This window comes from Mustela putorius, unplaced genomic scaffold (assembly GCF_011764305.1).
Source record: "Mustela putorius furo isolate JIRA1106 unplaced genomic scaffold, ASM1176430v1.1 tig00000407_pilon_pilon_pilon, whole genome shotgun sequence".
NCBI classification, from domain to species: Eukaryota; Metazoa; Chordata; class Mammalia; order Carnivora; family Mustelidae; genus Mustela; species Mustela putorius.
The window spans coordinates 23,105,626-23,123,419 of NW_025421373.1; the positions used below are offsets into that span (position 1 = coordinate 23,105,626).

General features: G+C 55.9%; 1 protein-coding gene across 9 annotated transcripts in view; it reads left to right on the forward strand.

Moving 5' to 3' along the window:
• The window catches only part of TCOF1 (treacle ribosome biogenesis factor 1), a 37,382-nt gene that overhangs the window by 13,544 nt on the left and 6,044 nt on the right, over positions 1-17,794 (forward strand). For 4 of the 9 annotated variants that reach the window (XM_045079566.1, XM_045079567.1, XM_045079568.1 and 1 more), the window contains exons 11-23: positions 137-313; positions 471-722; positions 813-1,019; positions 5,390-5,527; positions 5,719-5,907; positions 5,990-6,175; positions 6,336-6,476; positions 8,628-8,738; positions 12,973-13,159; positions 14,654-14,787; positions 16,369-16,482; positions 16,788-17,010; positions 17,495-17,580. In XM_045079566.1, the coding sequence (XP_044935501.1) occupies positions 137-313; positions 471-722; positions 813-1,019; positions 5,390-5,527; positions 5,719-5,907; positions 5,990-6,175; positions 6,336-6,476; positions 8,628-8,738; positions 12,973-13,159; positions 14,654-14,787; positions 16,369-16,482; positions 16,788-17,010; positions 17,495-17,580 (2,145 nt within the window). Of the gene's footprint in view, positions 1-136; positions 314-470; positions 723-812; positions 1,020-5,389; positions 5,528-5,718; positions 5,908-5,989; positions 6,176-6,335; positions 6,477-8,627; positions 8,739-12,972; positions 13,160-14,653; positions 14,788-16,368; positions 16,483-16,787; positions 17,011-17,494; positions 17,581-17,794 lie in introns of those variants that run through there. The other 5 variants (XM_045079569.1, XM_045079570.1, XM_045079572.1 and 2 more) reach the window with 5 other exon arrangements.

Consider the following 17,794-nt stretch of genomic DNA (forward strand, 5'->3'; position numbering starts at 1 on the left):
CTCTCCCGCTCAGGGCCAGGAGCCGTCTTCCCCAGACCACATACACACACACTGACTCTGCTTGCCCTTTTGGTCTGTGTCTTTGCACATAGCCATGCTGTCCACCCCCTCCCCGATCTTGTGTGTCTCACTACAGGCAAAATCCTCTGGGAAGATCCAGGTCAGACCTGCCTCAGGTCCTGCCAAGGGGCCCCCTCAGAAGGCAGGGTCTGTGACCACCCAGGGCAAGGCCAAGGTGTCCAAGGATGACTCGGAGAGCAGTGAGGAGTCAGACAGTGACGAGAAGGTGCCTGCAGCCCCGGCTCCAGCCCAGGTGGGGCTCAGGAGAGGCCTTGGTGCAGCCCAACCACCCCCACCAGTCAGCTCCCCAGGGAGCAGAGGGGAAGGATGGCAGGGGGCTCCGCCCCAGAGCAGATGGGGCCTCTGAATTCATGCTCCTTCTCTAGCTTCTGACTTCTGCTTCCTCTCAGGCAAAACCAGCTGTGAAAACACCCCAGATCAAGGCCTCCCCAAGGAAGGGCACCCCCATTACCCCAGCAACTGCCAAGGCCCCCCCAGTGCGAGTGGGCACACCAGCTCCTTGGAAGGTGGGAACAGCAACTTCTCCAGCCTGTGCCTCATCCCCAGCTATGGCCAGGGGCGTCCAGGGGCCAGAGGACTCTTCAAGCAGCGAGGAGTCCGACAGTGAGGAGGACCTCACTCCTACCCCAGCCGTGGGACAGGTGAGGCCAAGTTTATTCAGCTGACTCAGGGCCAGTGCTCACATGGCCCCTGGGGCACCTGTGACCCGCTTCTGTCCCCTGTCATTCCAGGCAAAGCCTGTGGGGAAAGGTGTCACCGTGAAAACTGCCTCTACACCCACCAAAGGGCCCTCAGGCCAAGGGACTGCCGCAGCACCCCCTGGGAAGGCAGGGCTCCCAGTGGCCCCAGTCAAAGTCAAAGCTGAGCTGCCGGAAGACTCCTCAGAGAGCAGTGAGGAGGACTCTGACAGTGAGGAGACAGCCAAAGCTCCCACCCAGGTGAGGCCAAGGAAGAGCCAGGCCATTCCACCCACACCAGAACCTGGAGCAGGGCTGAAGAGAGGCTTTTCTGGGCTGTTCTTGCCCCCACCCCCTGCGTGTGCAGAAACCTTAAGAGCAGCCTCAGCCCAGCCTCCTTCCCCACTTTTCACTCTGTCTCCTCCACCTGTCAAAGGCAGCAGGGTCTTGCCCATGGCCTTTTGAGCTCCTGTTGAGAGTCCTTATGCCTTCCACAAGCTCTGTTGAGCAGCCCATCTGCCAGACACTGTCCTGTCTCCCTTCGGGAGTTCCCAGTGTAGGTGGGGGCATGGACGTGTGCCCAGGTTACTCCAGCATGGTGTGCCAAGGTTGAGAGTAGAGCTTGTACGTGGGCTAACAGCATGGCACTTGATGGCCTCTAGGGGTTTCCAGGAAGGAGGGCCTCCTGGAGGAAGTGGCATTGGGAACTGTGGGCTGAAAGAGCCGGCCGGGTGAAGCGGAGTGTTCTAGACAAAGAAACTAGCCTGTATGAAGGCCCAGAGGGTGGGAGGGCACTTGGCCTGAGTGAACTGCCCCAAGCAGAGCATTTGGTGGGATCCCTGAGGGAGCAGGTAGGGCAGGGGCAGACGGCAGGGGGTTTGGAGCCAGACTGCCTGGGTTCAGGTCCTAGCAACATGTCCTAGCAAGTGAGGAATCCACGCAGGACCTTGGTTTTACTCATCTGTAAATTGGAAATCAGCCTTCGCAGGATTGAGAAGGTAATGGGGTCTCACCTGCACACAGCAGGGGGCCTGCACACTATAGGCTCGTTCATCGGCCCTGGGAGGGGGCCAGGCTGATGGGGAGCAAACTCAGGAGTCCCTCCCAGCCTGGAAGAGAGAAGTTGGGGAAAGTGAAGATCTCTCATGCCCTGTTCTCACTCACCATCTTATTATTTGTAATTGTCATTTCTTTTTTTTCCCTATATCATAAGCACACATTTTCTATAATTTTTGTTCGTTTGTTTGTTTCCCTTTCCCTTTTGCTTTGTGGGACGCAGGTTCCTGTGATTCTGCTAGTGAGGTTTTGACCTGTGTGCAGGCCCTGTTGGAGTCCTAGCCCAACAGCTCCTATCCAGTTTGTAAGCTACAGACACGTCCCAGTGCCTGAAAAGTTTCGTTGTGCTCATTGCTTCAGTGTCTGAGCCTCCCACCAGTACCATTAGACGGGTGTTCGCTCGCTTTGGTTTCTGGAGGAGGAAATTAGAGCTTAGAAGAGTTGGTTGCTGACCTGCTTCAGCCCAGCCAGGGAGGGTCCAAGCTGGGCCTATGCCCCAGCGTGCCTGCCTCAAAAGCCTTTGACTTTCATACATCCTTCTACTGCATCTTGGCCCAGACTTTTCCAACCACAGACATGATTATGCCCTGGGGCCTTACTTTCTTCCAATGCACAAAATAAAACGGCTAATCCCTCTCTAGGGGCCCAGCTTTATAGCCTGACGCCCTGTCAGAAGATGGTGCCTTACCCCTAGCTTCAGGAGGCCTGCCTTGCCTGTGCTGAGACAGGCAGTTCTGATAGGAGTCTTGTCTGAAGGATAAGGATAATCAAGCCTCTGTTGCAGGGTTCTGGTGGGGATGAACTGAGAATCCTTGTATGGCTTCCCTCGCAGAATGCCATCTGTGCACACCAAGTGCGTCCCGCATGCTCAGTACTGCTGGGGTCAAGTGAGTCACACAGTCTCTGGTCTGCTCAGAGACCCTAGCCAGCTCAAAGGAAGCTGTCCATGTGGGAGCTGAGGTTCAGAACAAAGTAACAAAGATAGGAGTGGTTCTGGAAAACCAGATGTGTCAGAGACAGAGAAGGAGGTGATTCTCCATTGAAATGCCATAGGAAGAGAGCCCTTGTGTGAAAGGGGTGGGAGAAATGGCCAGCTGGCCTGTGATGATTGGCTGAATAAGTGCCTTTAGGGCCTGACCTTGCGTTGTATGTTGACTGTACATCTTTTTCTTCTTTTCTTTCCTTTTTTTTTTTTTTTTAAGATTTTATTTATTTATTCATCAGCACAAGCAGGGGGAGCAGCAGACAGAGGGAGAAGCAGGCTTCCCCACTAAGCAAGGAGCCTGATGCGGGACTCGATCCCAGGACCCTGGGATCCTGACCTGAACTGAGGGCAGTCACTTAACCAACTAAGTCACGCAGGCGTCCTTGTTGACACTACATCTTTCGACATTACATTTGCTTACTTGTTTTCTTGGCTTTTGTAGATTCCTTGGGATTTTCTAAATACAAAGTATGTTGTCTGTGAACAAGGGCAGTTTTACTTTTTCCTCTTTAGACAGTGTGTATTTCTTTTTCTTGCCTTACTGCCCTGGCTAGACCCTCAGGTACAATGTTGAATAGCAATGGTGGGAACAGCCAGCCTGGCCTTGTTTCTCATTTAGGGTATAGCATTCAGTGTTTTCCCTGGTTAGTATGATTTTAGCTTTTTAGCTCCAAGTTTTTCAGAGATGCCCTTTATCAGGATGAGGAAGTGCTTTTTTCTTTTCTTTTTAAGATTTTATTTTTTAGTACATTCTACACCCAACGTGGGGCTTAAACTCACAACCACAAGATCGAGAGTCCCATGCTCCACTGACTGAGCCAGCCAGGTGCCCCCAAGGAAGTTCTTTTCTGCTCTTAGTTTGTTGAGTTTTTATTATGAGGTTTGGAGTTGAATTTTTGTCAAATGCTTTTCTTCTCTTGAAGTGATCTTACTGTTTTGTTTTGTTTTGTTTTCCTGTCTTTAATGTGATATTTAAATGTGATTTTTAGGTATTAAATCAACCCTTCGTTCTTGCAATAAATCCCACTGGGACATGCTGTCTGCTCCTTTTTTGTTGTTGGATTTGGTTTGCTACAGTTTTTGCATCTATATCCGTCAGGAATATTAGTCTGTAGTTTTTGTGTGATGTGTTGGCCTGGGTTTGGTATTCGGGTGACACTGGCCTCATGAAATGGGTTTGGTAGTATTCTGTCCTTTGTTTCCTGAGGGTTTATGTTAGATTGGTATTACTTCTTCTTAGTAGAATTCACCAAGAAGGATACGTGGGCCTGGATTTTGTGTGTGTGGAAGAATTTTTAATTATTAAGTCAATATCAAAAACTATTATGGGTCTATTCAGGGTTGGTTTTTTTTTTTTTTTTTTTTTTTTTTTTTTGCTTCTTGAGTCATATTTCGTACTGTATTAACACTTGTAAGGTCACCTTAGTGCTGGTGTCTGTATTAAGTGAATGTAAAAGACCTTGCTCCTCTCTGGAGGACTTTTCTATGCTGATGAGCACCTTGACCTTTGCCAGACACAGTCTGTGCTTGAGAGGGCTTTCTTTCTTGAAGTACTGATTCTTAGTTTCACTTGGTCTCGTGTGGATGGGGAAGTCACTGATCAGATGACATCTCTGAATGAGTCAGGGGCCTAGAGACACTTAGATTCCTCATTCTACCTCACATTAGCCCAGTTTGCTTTCACAGTCCTGTCCGCAATCTAACCATCAAAGGTTTTACTCTTTGTTGCCCTCATCTTTCTAGGTCTGTGTTTGCTTGGATACCCCGAGAGAGTTTGGGGGGATCCCTTGGATATCATTTAAGATTAGGTTAAACTGAAGAAAACCTCAGACGGCCATGTTTTTCTATCTTCTTCTGCCATCTTGAGTACCTGGCTCCTGCCTCATATGCTATTATGGCTGCTAGAGCTCCAGCTGTTACCTCAGCATTTCTTCCAGCTGGAAGGAAGAAGACCATGTTTTCGGGGTGCTGGGTGTCTCAGTGGGTTAAGGCCTCTCTGCCTTTGGCTCGGGTCGTGATCCCAGAGTCCTGGGATCAAGCCCCACATCGGGCTCTCTGCTTAGCAGAGGGCCTGCTTCCTCCTTTCTCTCTCTGCCTGCCTCTCCACCTACTTGTGATATCTCTCTCTGTCAAATAAATAAATAAAATCTTAAGAAGAAGAAGACCATGTTTTCAACTGTGTAAGAAAGTTGAATTGTATACTTGACTTCTATTCTGTTAGCCAGAAGTTAAACTCGCGGCCAACTAGCTGAAAAGGGAGCCTGGAAAAGTACATCTGCTCTGGGTCGACTCATGCTTAGCTAACACTAAGAAAAGTGCTCACAATAACGAGTTTATGTGCCAGGAACCATGCTAAACACTGTGACTCTCCCACTTAATCCTCATGGTAACCTTGTGGGTGGGCATTGTTGTTAGCCCCGTTTTACAGAGGAGGAAGCTGAGGCCACAGAGGTTAGTGATTTGCCCAGGTTTGCACAGCTATTAAATGGAGGAGCAAGAATCCAAAGTCCAGCATCTGACTCCAGAATCAGAGTTCTTGGTTAACTGCATCTCATCTTCTCCCTTCTGTAATTCTTGTTTCTCTTTCCAGATGAAGGCCTCTATGAAAACTCCTCAGAACAAAGCCAACCCAGCTCCCACCAGAGCAGCTTCAGCCAAAGGGGCAGCATCAGCTCCAGGAAAAGGGGTCATGGCAGCTGCTCAAGCCAAGCAGGAGTCCCCAGCCAAGGCAAGTGGGTCCAGAAGCCCAGGAGGCGCCAGAGGTGGGGTGGAAAGGAGGACCACGCAGTTGGCTCAGCCTGGCCAGGGCTCTGCGCAGGCGGGACAGACTTCTGCACAGTCACACCGTGAGTGGGCTAACCTAAACGGAGCTGTGCTGTCTGCTTCCTTCCCTAATGCCGTTACCTTCTCACGAGGCAGGTAAAGCCACCAGCGAGAACTCCCCAGAGCAATGCTGTCTCAGGCAGGAGCCAGGGGTCCATGCCAGCTGTGGGAAAGGCAGTGGCCACAGCAGCCCCGGCACAGCCAGGGCCAGTCAAGAGCCCACAGGAGGAGGACTCCGAGAGCAGCGAGGAGGAGTCGGACAGTGATGGAGAGGTCCCCACTCAGGTGAGGCCCGGGGAGAGTAGAGAGCAGCTCTTGCAGTTCCTTTGGCTCTTTCCCCTAATTGTTTCTCTCACTCCTGGTGAAGCCCGCAGGGAAGAGTCCCCAGGTCAGAACTGCCTCAGCCCCCAGCAAGGAGCTCTCCAGGAAAGGGGCTGCAGTGGCCCCTCCCAGGAAGACAGGAGCCATAGCCACCCAGGCAGGGAAGCCAGAGGAGGACTCGGAAAGCAGCAGTGAGGAGGAGTCTGACAGCGAGGAGGAGGCGCCAGCCCAGGTGAGGCCTAACGAGGAAGCCGCTGCAACACCAGGCCTCTGAGCTGCCACCGCCCTCTCCGCACTCAGGACTTGGGTTCAGGGCCAGGTGAGGAAAGAAGACCAGATGAAAGCCATGACTCCCGGACCCTTACCCCAGCAGCCGTCCTCTGTCTCTTTAGGCGAAGCCTGCTATAAAGCACCCCCAAACCAAGGCCTCCCCGATGAAAGGTGTCCCGGGCACTCCTGTACCCACTGAGGCCTCCGTAGCCCGAGGAGACACGCCAGCCCCACAGAAGACGAGACCAGCAATTCCTGCCAAGGTAAATGAGCCTGAGAATACCAGGATGTCACAGGGCATCTTGAGGCTTGGGCTGTGATGCAAGTACCAGGAGGCACCAGGGAGCTAGAGGAGCCCCTCCCTCACCTGGGATCCCAGGGAAAGTTTAACCGGATGAAGCCTGGGGAGTGGGGAGGGGGAGGGAATGAGGAACCGACTTTGCTGTGGATGGTTTCCCTTCTGTCTGTGCAGAAGGCAGCAGGAGTAGCCTCGTCCTGCCAAAGTTCAGGGAAACAGACTCCAGGACAGAGAGGGCTCGTGCGTGTGATGGCCTCGTAGCCAACATTGAGTGTTGGTGTCCGAAGAGGCAGTAGAAGGTGGTGGCAGATAGGGCAAACTGGAGAGCTCTGGTGCCAACTAGAAAGATGGTCCCTGTCAACTCCAGCAGCCGATTATGACCTTGTCGAAATGTACCTCTGTGTGGCCACATCTCTGTTTCTTAAGGAAAGCTGGAAATCCTTGTGCCAGGCCGAGCTCCTCCTCTCTTAGGTTTCTGGGTTTGTTTGGTTTTTTTTTTTTTTCAGGAGCTAAACAAGCACCAAGAAGTCTGTTAAATGCTTCTAGCACTGACCACTGTCTTCAGTGCATCAGACCAACTACGAACACTCTTTCTCACTGGCAGAGATAAAGGGATGAAAGGTGTTGGCCCTGCCCTCATGGGGCCTATAGTCAGTGGGGCAAGATGAAGTAGCTGGATTATTGGAGAATATTCTGGTAGTGCTCTGTCCAATGGAGCTGGGAGAACAGGCATCTAGCGGCTGGAAGAGATGATTGAGCAGAGCTTGAAGGAAGTCCAGGGGTTCACCAGACAAAAAAGTAGAGCCAGGCACTCCAGGCTAGGGGTTTGCCAAGGGGAGGCAATGTGAAGCCAGGCAGGATCCACCAGGGCCAGCCGTCCTGTAGGCAGTAGTCACTTCTAGTTGCTTGTCACGTCTATGGGGGCCTAAGTGCCAGACTGAGACACAAGGGTCCCAGGCCTGTTCAAACACGGCAGTATTTTGGTTTGTTTTTAAAGTTTTAAGTGGGCTCCTGAATCAGGACATCCTAATTTGGGAGAGAAAACCTAATTCCAAGAGCTTAAAGGGGATTGGTTACCTCACAGAGCACAAGGCTTTAGGGGAAAGCTGCTCCAGAGGTGGTTCCTTCAGCTCGGCCTCATGGGTGACCCAGATTTCTTCCACCTTCCACTCGCTGTCATGGCAGGGCCGCAGCGTCCCCAGAAGAGCTAGGACGTCCACTAGCTGACCTCCCTTCCCCTCACCCCCTTGTCCAGATCTAAGGCATGGGCTTCCCCTGCTCAGTGATGAGGGGCCTATGGTTCTGCGATCGGCTGGGAGAGGGGGCCACCAGCCCTAGCAGAGCAGAGTTGGGTTTCTGATAGCGAGGAAGGCATGGGGCACAGCTGTTGCTGTGTGCGGTGTTGCCGACCCATTTAAAAAGTAGGAGGTGACACAATTCAGGATCTCATAGCTGCTCTTGAGAAACCGGACTTGGACAGTGTAGATGGCTCTACTGCTTTGCCTGGCCGGACTGAGTAGCGAAGGGGGTGGGGGACTCTGGCCCCTGCCCTGGGATCCCCTGAGCTGGTCACCACTGGTGCCTGCTGCTCCGTGCTCTCCTCCTCTGGCCCCCCGACTGTGGCTCCTGCCCAGCCAGCCCCTCTCCTTAATGCCTGGTCTGGCAGGAGGGGGTGGAGCCTCGGGACACTTCTGGCTGGCTCCTGATTTTTTTTTACCTGGGGGTGTTACAGACAGATAGAACATGCTGGGACCACTGGCTCACCTCTGCAACCTTGTCCTGGACTGCTGTCTCCTCTCCTCTGGACACCTGGCCAATAGCACTCCAGTCCTCGGGTCTTAGTGGGGTCTGACTCCTACGTCCCTTTCAAGTTCAGAGTCAGCCTTGGAGGGGGCATCGGCAGAGTGCAGGCCTGGGTTTCCGGGGGCCTCGGGGCATGCCGAGCCAGCCGCTATCCTCCCGTGCATGTAGTAGGGGGGCCATGCTGCCACCCGTGGACAGCCAGCATATGGGAAAGTCCTTGCTCCCTGGCCGGGGTTTCCCCACCCCAGTCCCTCAGTCGCATTCCCCATTGGCTAACACCCCCTCTCCCCTGCCTGTGTGCTTGTTCCCCCAGAAGGAGGGCATCTCCAAAGCTGCCAGAAACAAGCCCCTGGCACCAGTAGCCCCAGAGAAGAATGCAGAGGGGTCCTCGGAGAGCAGTGACGAGGAGTTGCCGTCCAGCCAGGTAGGCCCTTCCTTCGCTTTGGACACCACAGACTCAGGGCAGCAGGCGCTAGGGGTTGGGGGAGAGTGAGGGCAGACCTTTGCCATTTAAACAGCACCTCACAGTCTCCTGGTTGATCTGTTTATCTTCACGGTGACCCCGGGAGGTAGGCCGCAGAACATCATTGAACATCCAGGCTTCAGAGCCAAACCGGGCTGGCTTTCCTAGCTGCCAACTCCATGACCCCGGGCACACCCTCCCCGTCTGAGGCCGAGGTGTCTGCCCTGGCAGCAGGCAGGGTGGCGGACCTCCCTTCTGCGTCCATGCACAGCGTGCTGCCTGATGGGGCATGCCGGTTCCAGGAGGGCCTATGCTGTGGCCCACTTGAGGCATCAGGACTCAGAGCCCAGTGAGGTGAAATCCGTTCCCCACATTCTCATGATCTGTAAGAAGCCAGGGCAGGGGCGATGCTGGCCCCCTGCTCCCTGTATATCCCTGCTTGCTCCTTGGAATTGAAAGCCTTCACCATGGGGCTTGTTGGAAACCGATGGGCACATCTGGGATCTCACTCCGGTGCCCGTGGTGCACGTTCACATTCTCTGCTGCACCCGCCAGCTTCCCCAGACTCACCCCCAAAGGTTGGGACCAGGCCCACCTTGTCTCCCCAGCTTGCTGAGTCCAGGCCTCTGTGTAAGCCCAGCCTTCCCAGAGGACGGCAGTGCCCTTGTCCTTTAGCCCCAGCTGCCTGGACGCCTCCACCAGGTCCCCTCAGGGGCCCTGGAGTCCTACTGTTACCAGACCCTCTCCTCAACCACTCCCTCGTACACCTGCCGTACCATGTGCTGATTGGCCCACCGGGGAGGTCAGATGCCACGTGCCACCCCCAGTGACAGGGTGGGGTGCTCGCTGCTGTTCCCTGCTCTGTAGCACAGGTGACAGGAATCCTGATGAACAGCTACACCTGCCATTACCGGTCACTTTCTGGGGGCCAAACCCCATCCTCTGTTATCCTGCTCGGTCCCCACCGCAGCCTTTTGAGGGTAGTCCTTTTATTCCTGTTTGAAGGAGGAAGGAGTGAGGCTCAGAGAAGTTGAGTGACCTACCCCGGTGTCCCATGGCCAGAACAAGTGGACAGACCTGGCGTTTGAATCCAGGCCATCCATACTGTGCCCATGGCCTGGCACTGCGTGCGCTGGCCTCTCACCAGGGAAAGAGCAGGGCCGCCGGGCCTTACTGTCGGGCAGTCCCGGCACCCTTAGGAGGCCACCTCCTTCTCTGAGCAGATCGGGACAGCTGGGAGGAGGGGGCTGCTGCGCCCTGCAATGCGGGGGCCAACACAATTAAAATGAACATCATGCTTAAGCTCAACCATTTAATTGGTGTGTTAGTCCTGAAGGTTCTGGAGTCCCTGTTAAAAAAGAAGCAGGAAAAAAGTTGGCATTTCATGTGTTTCCCTCGGAGGATTCAGGGCAGACGGCACAGCCTGAGGAAGCTGCAGCCTCTCCTCCCTGCGGGGGGCTGCTTAGCTCCTTCATCCCCAGCTCGCAGAGCATGATTAGTCTCACTGTTATGCATTTGTCAGGTACTTCTCCATTGACACGTTTCCCTCTATTTTTGTTACTGTCCTGTCTGGAGAAAAGGGACCAGTGTCCATGGAGGACAGAGCCTCAGGCTGGGAGGCGGGCGATTGTGGCTCCATTCCCAGGCTCCCTCACTGTGCCCAGTCTCCCCACCTGCACTAATGGACCCCAGCCTCTTTTTCTGAGAGAGACCTCAAAGGGGAAGGTCTGTGGCTCCGCCCTCTTGGGCTGGCATAATGAACCCCAGGCCAGGGTCTGTGCTAGGGTATGTACCATATTAAAAAGACCTGAGCTCTTTCCTCAACATTTTGGGTCGAGTCTGAGATAAAGACCATAAAAAACTGAATTAGAGTGTTAAGTCGGAGCCTCAGCATGGTTGGTCCCAGAAGGAGTTCCTGTCTGGTGCTCCAGGACTTCCAGTGTAGCTCTGGCAGAGTTTGCTGGTCACCCTGGGTGAGGCCACTTGCCCTCTCTTGAGCCTCAGCCTTTTCATCCCGTGGGGTGACATTCCCTGGGAGCTGGAGAACCACGAGGCTCCAGGCCCACCCCTGGAGACTGGGATTTCCCAGCCCTTTCGTGTGGGGCTGGCCCAGGACCTGCTGACTAGCCCCCGGTCAGTTCTGTGAGGGGCTCTTGGGTGCCTTCTCAGCTCTGTCCCTTATTCCCATAGTTAACAGCCGGGGCTGGTCAGCCCCCCAACCCCAGTCGGCCCCAGCTGTGACAAAAGGCCCCCAACTTTGGCTCTGTGGTAGGAAGAGAGTCCCTGCCTCCCCTGGAGGCCCTTGCTACCCGGCACCTGCAGGGAGGCTCAGCTAGTGTCTGGCTGCATCAGCTTCCCGTGAATCTGTCACCTCTGTGTGTTGTGCTGTGCAGTTTCAAAGCACATCAGAGCCCCTCTGGTGAGCGAGCCCAGCCTGGGATTACTAATAGCCCTGTTAACAGGTGGGAAACTGAGGCCCTCAATGCTCAGGGGCCTCTGCACATGATGAGGTCCAGCAGAGGTGGGATCAGAGACGGGTTTCCTCAATTCCCTGGGTCCCATGACCCACCTTTCCAACGGTGCGCTGGCACTGCACTGCTGTCGGGTCCTGGGCTCAGCCCCCGACCCCTCGAGTCCCTGCCCTCCTGCTCCGCCCACGGCGCCAAGGCCGTGTGGGCAGGTGCAACAGGGAGGAGGAGGCTTTGCTGCTGAGCTGCTTTTAACATCCCAGACGCTATTGTTTGCCTCGGTGGGTTCGGTGCCTCTCTTCGTCCCCGACAATCTGTTCCTCTGTCTTCTCACATATATATAGATCCCCCCTCCCTCAACTGTAAGCCTTCTCCCACTTTCCATCCTTCTCTCTTTCATCATGTGGGAAGGCAGGCTCTGGAAGTGGCAGATCAGAGCAGCCGCGGGGGAGGCTGTTTGGCAAGGGTGGGAAGGGCCCCAGCCCAGCAGAACTCCCACCCTTGGGCGGGCCCCTCTCTTCTTGACTTTTCATGGTGCCTCTCCCACCTCACCCTGGGCCCCAAAGGTAATGGGTGAGATGGGGTCCCAGACCTTGGCCTTGGGCAGCTTCCTCCGGCTGCCTTGTGTTTTCCCCCAGGCCAAAGAAGGCATGGAATTCAGACAGACTCTGATCTCTGGGGATGGAAGGTGTGGGCTCATCCGGCTCGCTGGCTCCAAATATGTGAAGTGACTTCGCATGCCGTGGGCATATCCACTGGAGCTGTGACCTTGGCCTGGTCACAGGATCCCAGGGAGCAGCCTCTTTCTCTCTCTTGTGCTGCCTCGCTGGAAGCTGTAAAGCCTGCCCAAAGATAGAACAGCGTGAAGAACCCCCACGAGCCTTCCCCAGCCTCAGCAGGGCTGCCCTCGTGACCAGGCCCACTTTGTGCAAACCCTCCACTCCTTCCCCAGCACCCCCAGGTTCCTTTCTTTGAGAGGACAGCCGCCGTACATACAACGTCACCCTAAGAAACTGGCCTGCGCGCTGGGGATCCCCGCTTCCCAGAGTGTCTCACGAACAGCGGTCTTTATCTCTGGTGTGTTCGGATAAGAGTTCACACAGGGCCTCACATGGTGTTCGGTCCCTTAATATCTTCGCCTTGGCTTTTCCTCTGTGCAGGTGGTTTGCCGAAGATGTGGGCTCAGAGTAGATGGCTTGTGGCACCCCGGGCCACAACTTAGTGGGCCGCGCCAGTGTCCCTGGGGCAGGGGCAGCTTGGTTGTACGCAGCTCCACAGGGGCATCTTGGATGACAGCCAGGCTGCTGGGAGCACGCTGCTTAGAGCACCCGGCTTGGCCAGCGTCTGGCCCTGGAGTCAGCCAGAGGAAGGCAGGCTGAATTGGCTCTTCTGCGCTTGGCTCTAGTTCAGGGAAGGTGTGCAGCCTTGGGCAACTCTTCTCTCCTCTCTGGACTTCTAGTTCTCCCAGCTGTGCAGTAGAGCTAGCACTGCTGACCTCAGGGGCTCAGGCTCAGCCCCTCAGGGGCTGTGAGGTGCTGTGTTGGTCTTAGCAGGTGCATGGGCCGGGGGCGTGCGAAGAATGCTACGGGCGGCTGGGGTGGCCTCTGCCTGCCCGGTGGCCCTGAGTGCTCTGGACCCCTTGCATTGGCAGCCCCCCACCTGCCCTCCCCTTTGCCTGGCCAAGCCTTTAATCACTGGGGGGATATGTTTTGTTTTTGTTTTTCAAGGTGATTAAACCCCCTCTGATTTTTGTCGACCCTAACCGTAGTCCAGCTGGCCCAGCTGCTACCGCCACGCACGCCCCAGCTATAAACACCCCAAGGAAGGCCCGGGCCTCGGAGAGCACTGCCAGGAGCTCCTCCTCTGGGAGTGAGGATGAGGATGTGATCCCCGCGACGCAGTGTTCCACTCCTGGTGAGCACAGGCCTGCTGTGCAGGACTGAGTCCCATGCAGGGCTGAGTTGTGTGCTGCGGCCGCCAGGCTCACCCGGCAGGAGCTGCCGGCACATGCATGCACGCACACACACACACGTGTGCACGCATGCAGCACACGCACAGACCTCACCACGGCCGGAAAGGGGAGGCTGCTGGCTGAGTCACACGGCACACAGTTGTGGGTCCGGAGGGGCCTGAGGCCAGGTCTCTGCACCCGACATTGGTTCGTCCTGATCTCTGTTTCCAGAGACAGTTTGCCGGGACTTCTCTGTACCAGCTCCAAGGGCTAGAACCCACGCCAGTGGCCAGAAGCTGCAGGTAGCAGATTTCTACGTAATGGAGGAAAAGCTTCGTAACGACTGACTGAACGGGGAGAGGGCTGTGAGGTGGTAGTGAGCCTCCCAGTCCTGGTGGCATGTATAAAGGGTTAGGTAATCCCAAAGGAGACATCGTAGGCAAAGATTCCATCTCTCGGTAGGAGACAGGACCCTGTCTGAGGTTTCTATGACTGAGAATCTGTGATACTCCCGTTGCCATCAGGAAAATGGCTAATGTTGTTATTATGACACTCCACAAGGATGATAAGAAGACTTGGTTTTGGTAGGCTCATTAAGTACAGAATAGCTCCGAGGAAAAGATGTCACTATAATTCCACTGTCTAGAATAATTACTGCCATTTTAGAACTGTTCACTTTACAGGAACCGCGGCTGTATCTGTGTTTTTAGTGAGCTCCTACTGTGCATGCATGCGCCATAGTTTTTACCTGACCGACAGTGACATTACGCGTTTACCATGTGATTCCTGCCGGCCATAGAGCTGTCCTTTGGGTGGGCAGTGCCATGCTGGAGGAAGCTATGGGCTTCGTGCATGGTCTTTGGGGCATACACGGAGCACTAGAACACACAGAACTGAGCCTTTGTAGATCACCATGATATTCTTACGGAGACTCTTCTAAATGCAGAGTCCACTCCGTAGCAGTGCTCCCCAGCATTGCTCAGAGTGGTGGCCCGGCCAGCTGAGGGGCGGTGGTGTGGAGGACTGAAGGGTGGGAAGAGCCGGGGTGAAGTCCTGGGGTCACTGCCACAGCTGATTCCCCTGAGCTTGCAGCACGGAGCTAGCGATGGCTCCTGCCTGTGAGGCTCAGGGAGGGAGCTTTGTTTTTTCTTTCTTTATTTATTTTTGTGAGAGAAAGAGAGAACATGAGCAGGGGAATCTGGGGACAGAGGGAGGAGCAGACTCCCCACCAAGCAGGGAGCCCAATGCAGGACTCGATCTTAGGACCCCAGGATTGTAACCTGAGCCTTAGGCAGACGTTTAACGTACTGAGCCACCCAGGCGCCCCGAGGGGGAGGGCATTGGACAGGCTTCTGCTGCAGGTGCCGTGAGCACTGGGCCGTGTCCCCAGGAAGGGCTGATAATTGGGGATTATGACTTGTGTACCCTGACTTGCACCCCGCCCTGCTCTGTTTCAGCCAGTAGAACCAGCACAAGTGTGCTCACGGCCCAGCCAAGGCCAGCCGTCAGAGCCAACGCCGTGGGGACCGGCAGCGGCGCGGTGTCTGGTCGGATGTCAGAAGGCAAGAAACAGGAGACACCCATTGCTCAGGTACCGGATGGGCAGGGGTGGGCCGTGCGAGCTGGCAGGGGTGATGGGGGGCTCCCTCGCTCCACGGGTACTGCTGGGTGGGACTGCCGTTGTTCTCCTCCAGCCCCGCGCGAGGAGCCGCCTCCTCGCCACCAGCACCTTCCCTGGCTTGGCTGCAGTGCCAACTGGGCTCCTGGAGACCCCTGGGCTGAGGAGGAGGAGTAGCATGGGAACATGGCCTCCAGGCAGAGCCAGGGTGCAGCTCACGCCCCGCGGCAGCCCTTCGAGCACCCTTGCACTTCTGGTTTGTTTTCTTTTTCCCTCCCGGTTTGGAAGTGCTGTGAACAAATCTTGCCTGTTCTTAGTGGGCATAACGGTGATCTCCTGGCCTTAACCATTTGTGGTGCGTTTCTTTTGGGTCTTGGCCTGAACCTGCCGCCTGAGCAGGGTGGATTTAGCGGCTCGTGGCGCACAAGCTGAGGGCTGCCCCTCAACAGGACCACAGAGGCCCGTACAGGATGAGGCAGGGCCCGGGCCCAGGCCTCTTCACTCCTCACTGCACTCCTGCGCCTTGCGGGTCAGCTTTCCCAGCCCATTGCATGTCACCCCCCAAAGAGGACAGGAAGGAGCTAGGCACCCTTAGCCCAGAGGGGCTCATCTCAAGCTCCGGCCCGAGAGAGGCTTCCTGGGAACATGGGAGCTGGGTAGCTGCACACCGGTCACTGGTCACTGCAGCCGGAAAGCCCACCGCCGTTCAGCCAGCGGGGTTGCCGAGTGCGTCTGCACGCCGGGCACTGGAGACACCATGGTGGGGACAGCAATGGGGGAAAGTCCCTTCCTTCATGGGCCGGGCCAGGAAACAAGGAAGCCAGAAAGTAAAGCACTCGCCAACTAGTGGGTACTTTAAGAGAAATTGGGTATAAACTAGAGAATAAGGCGGTGAGTGGCTTTAGGAAGGATGGGGGAGCAGCCTCCCTGAGGCAGCAATATTGACGCTAGAGAAGCAGCCAGGCCAGGGCAAGCCAGTACTCCAGGCGGGGAACCTGGGCTGGGGCCCCCTGGGGAAGCACGTGGGCAGGGAGAGCTGGAGGAAGCAGTAAGGCGAGCGGGGCCAGGCCAGACAGGCCATGGTTTGGGCCGTGTGGGCCACGCAGCAGCAGAGATGCGGGGGTGGGGCTGGAAGTTTCCACGGTGGGGAGAGCCCACCCAGCTCCTTTCCAGTCCGTCTCCCTGAGGAGGGGTCTGTGTGTGGGCAGGAGGGCCCCCGGGAGGCCTGTGGGGAGGCTGCAGCCACCAGGCTGGGGACTGTTCCCCAGTGCGAGCGCAGATTGAGTTGGGGGCTTCGGGTAGGACCCAGGCTGCTTCCCTCCCCTGGGGGGATCCCCTGAGAACAGTATGATCAGCTGATAACTGAAGCCTGGCCCCGTTTCCTGCCCCCATGGTGGCATCAGTCTTGACTATCCCTCAGTCTCGTCTTCCAGCCCCACAGCTCTTTGTGCAAGTACAGGTCCCCTCCTCCCCCAGCCAGGATCTGACCTGGGCCTAGCACAGATGGCATCCTGGGGACTAGCAAGTCTCAGGGCTGCCTGTGGCTGTCCACAGGTGACAAAGAGGAGCCCTGCTCACCTCCCGCTGACCCAGGCCGCCCTGAAAGTCCTTGCCCAGAAAGCCAGTGAGGCCCAGCCTCCTGCTGCCAGGACCCTGTCTTCCAGTGGGGTGAGCTGGGAGCCTGGTGGTGGTGGTGGGACCAGGCGTCACCCTGGAGGACAGAGCACAGAAGGGAGGGCACAGACAGGGGCCCGAATCCCAGCAGCAGCACTTACCCACCCTGTGATTAGCACATACATCCTGACCTCTGCTGCCAAGCTGAGCGTTTGTGGGAAGGGTGCTAAGTGAGGCCTTGGTGCAAAGCAGCTAACAGGCGCCTATGTTGGAGGTAACTGGGGTGTTCGGTAGGCACCGAGTTTATTTCCCTTCAGTTTATCTTCTATTTCCTTTTTTTTTTTTTCTTACCAAATCAGGTTGATAATGCTCTGGGAACACTCCCTGTGCCAGCCAAGGGGACCAACAAGGTCAGAAAGCCTGAGGTCCCTGCGCTCCAGCGTGCCACAGCTACTCCCACTGGACACACCAAAGCCAAGGCCTCTGACACCTCCAGTGACAGCAATGACAGCAGCGGCAGCTCCTCAGGGAGCGAGGAGGATGCTGACAGGCCCCGTATGGCTCCCTCGGCCCCCAGGCTAGGTGAGGGACCCAGGATAAGGCTAGGTGGGCCCAGAGCAGGGGAGTGGTGGCGTGGTGGAGTACAAGGCTCAGGTCTCAGCTCTGTATCTCCAGCTGTTCTGTGGCCTGGCCCTGTCATCCCCATGCTGGGCCTCAGTTTCCCCACCTATACAGCCACACGAGGTGGTTGGTCCAGATGATACCAGAGACTTTCCAGCCCTACTGTTGGACTGCTGCCAGCTTTTTACCATCAGGCTCCCATAGCTGGCCCCCTAAAATCCCAGGATTATGCTTCCCCCACGGAAAAGCAGGGAAGCATAAGTTGGGCGTTGGGAATTAGAACGGAAGGTTTTGGCATTCAGAAGTCTTGCTTAAAAGGCTACAAATAGCCATTGACCTTGGAGGGAGTCATAGGAGCAGGTAAAGCCTGGGCAGGAGGGCAAGGGACCAGTGGAAGGCTCAGGCCATCCCAGATCCTCCCAACAGGTGGCCTGTGCTCCCCCAGTAGGTCCAGCCCCCTCCACGACAGAGACCTTGGTGGAGGAGACCACAGCAGAGTCCAGCGAGGAAGAGGTGGTGGCACCCTCTCAGGTAATGGTGAGGGAGGGGACTGGCCCCTTGGGGGCCTGGGGGCGGGCGCTGAAGGCCACCTGCTACAGTGTAAGGCCGAGGCCGTCCCCCACAGCGGGGCCCTCTCTCTCCCCCAAGGCTCTGTTTTAGCATGCCATGAGGGGTGGACTCCGAGAACCTGTGGAAAAGGCTTGCCTTGATTTTAGCTGAGTCCCAGAAAAAAAGACATTTCAGA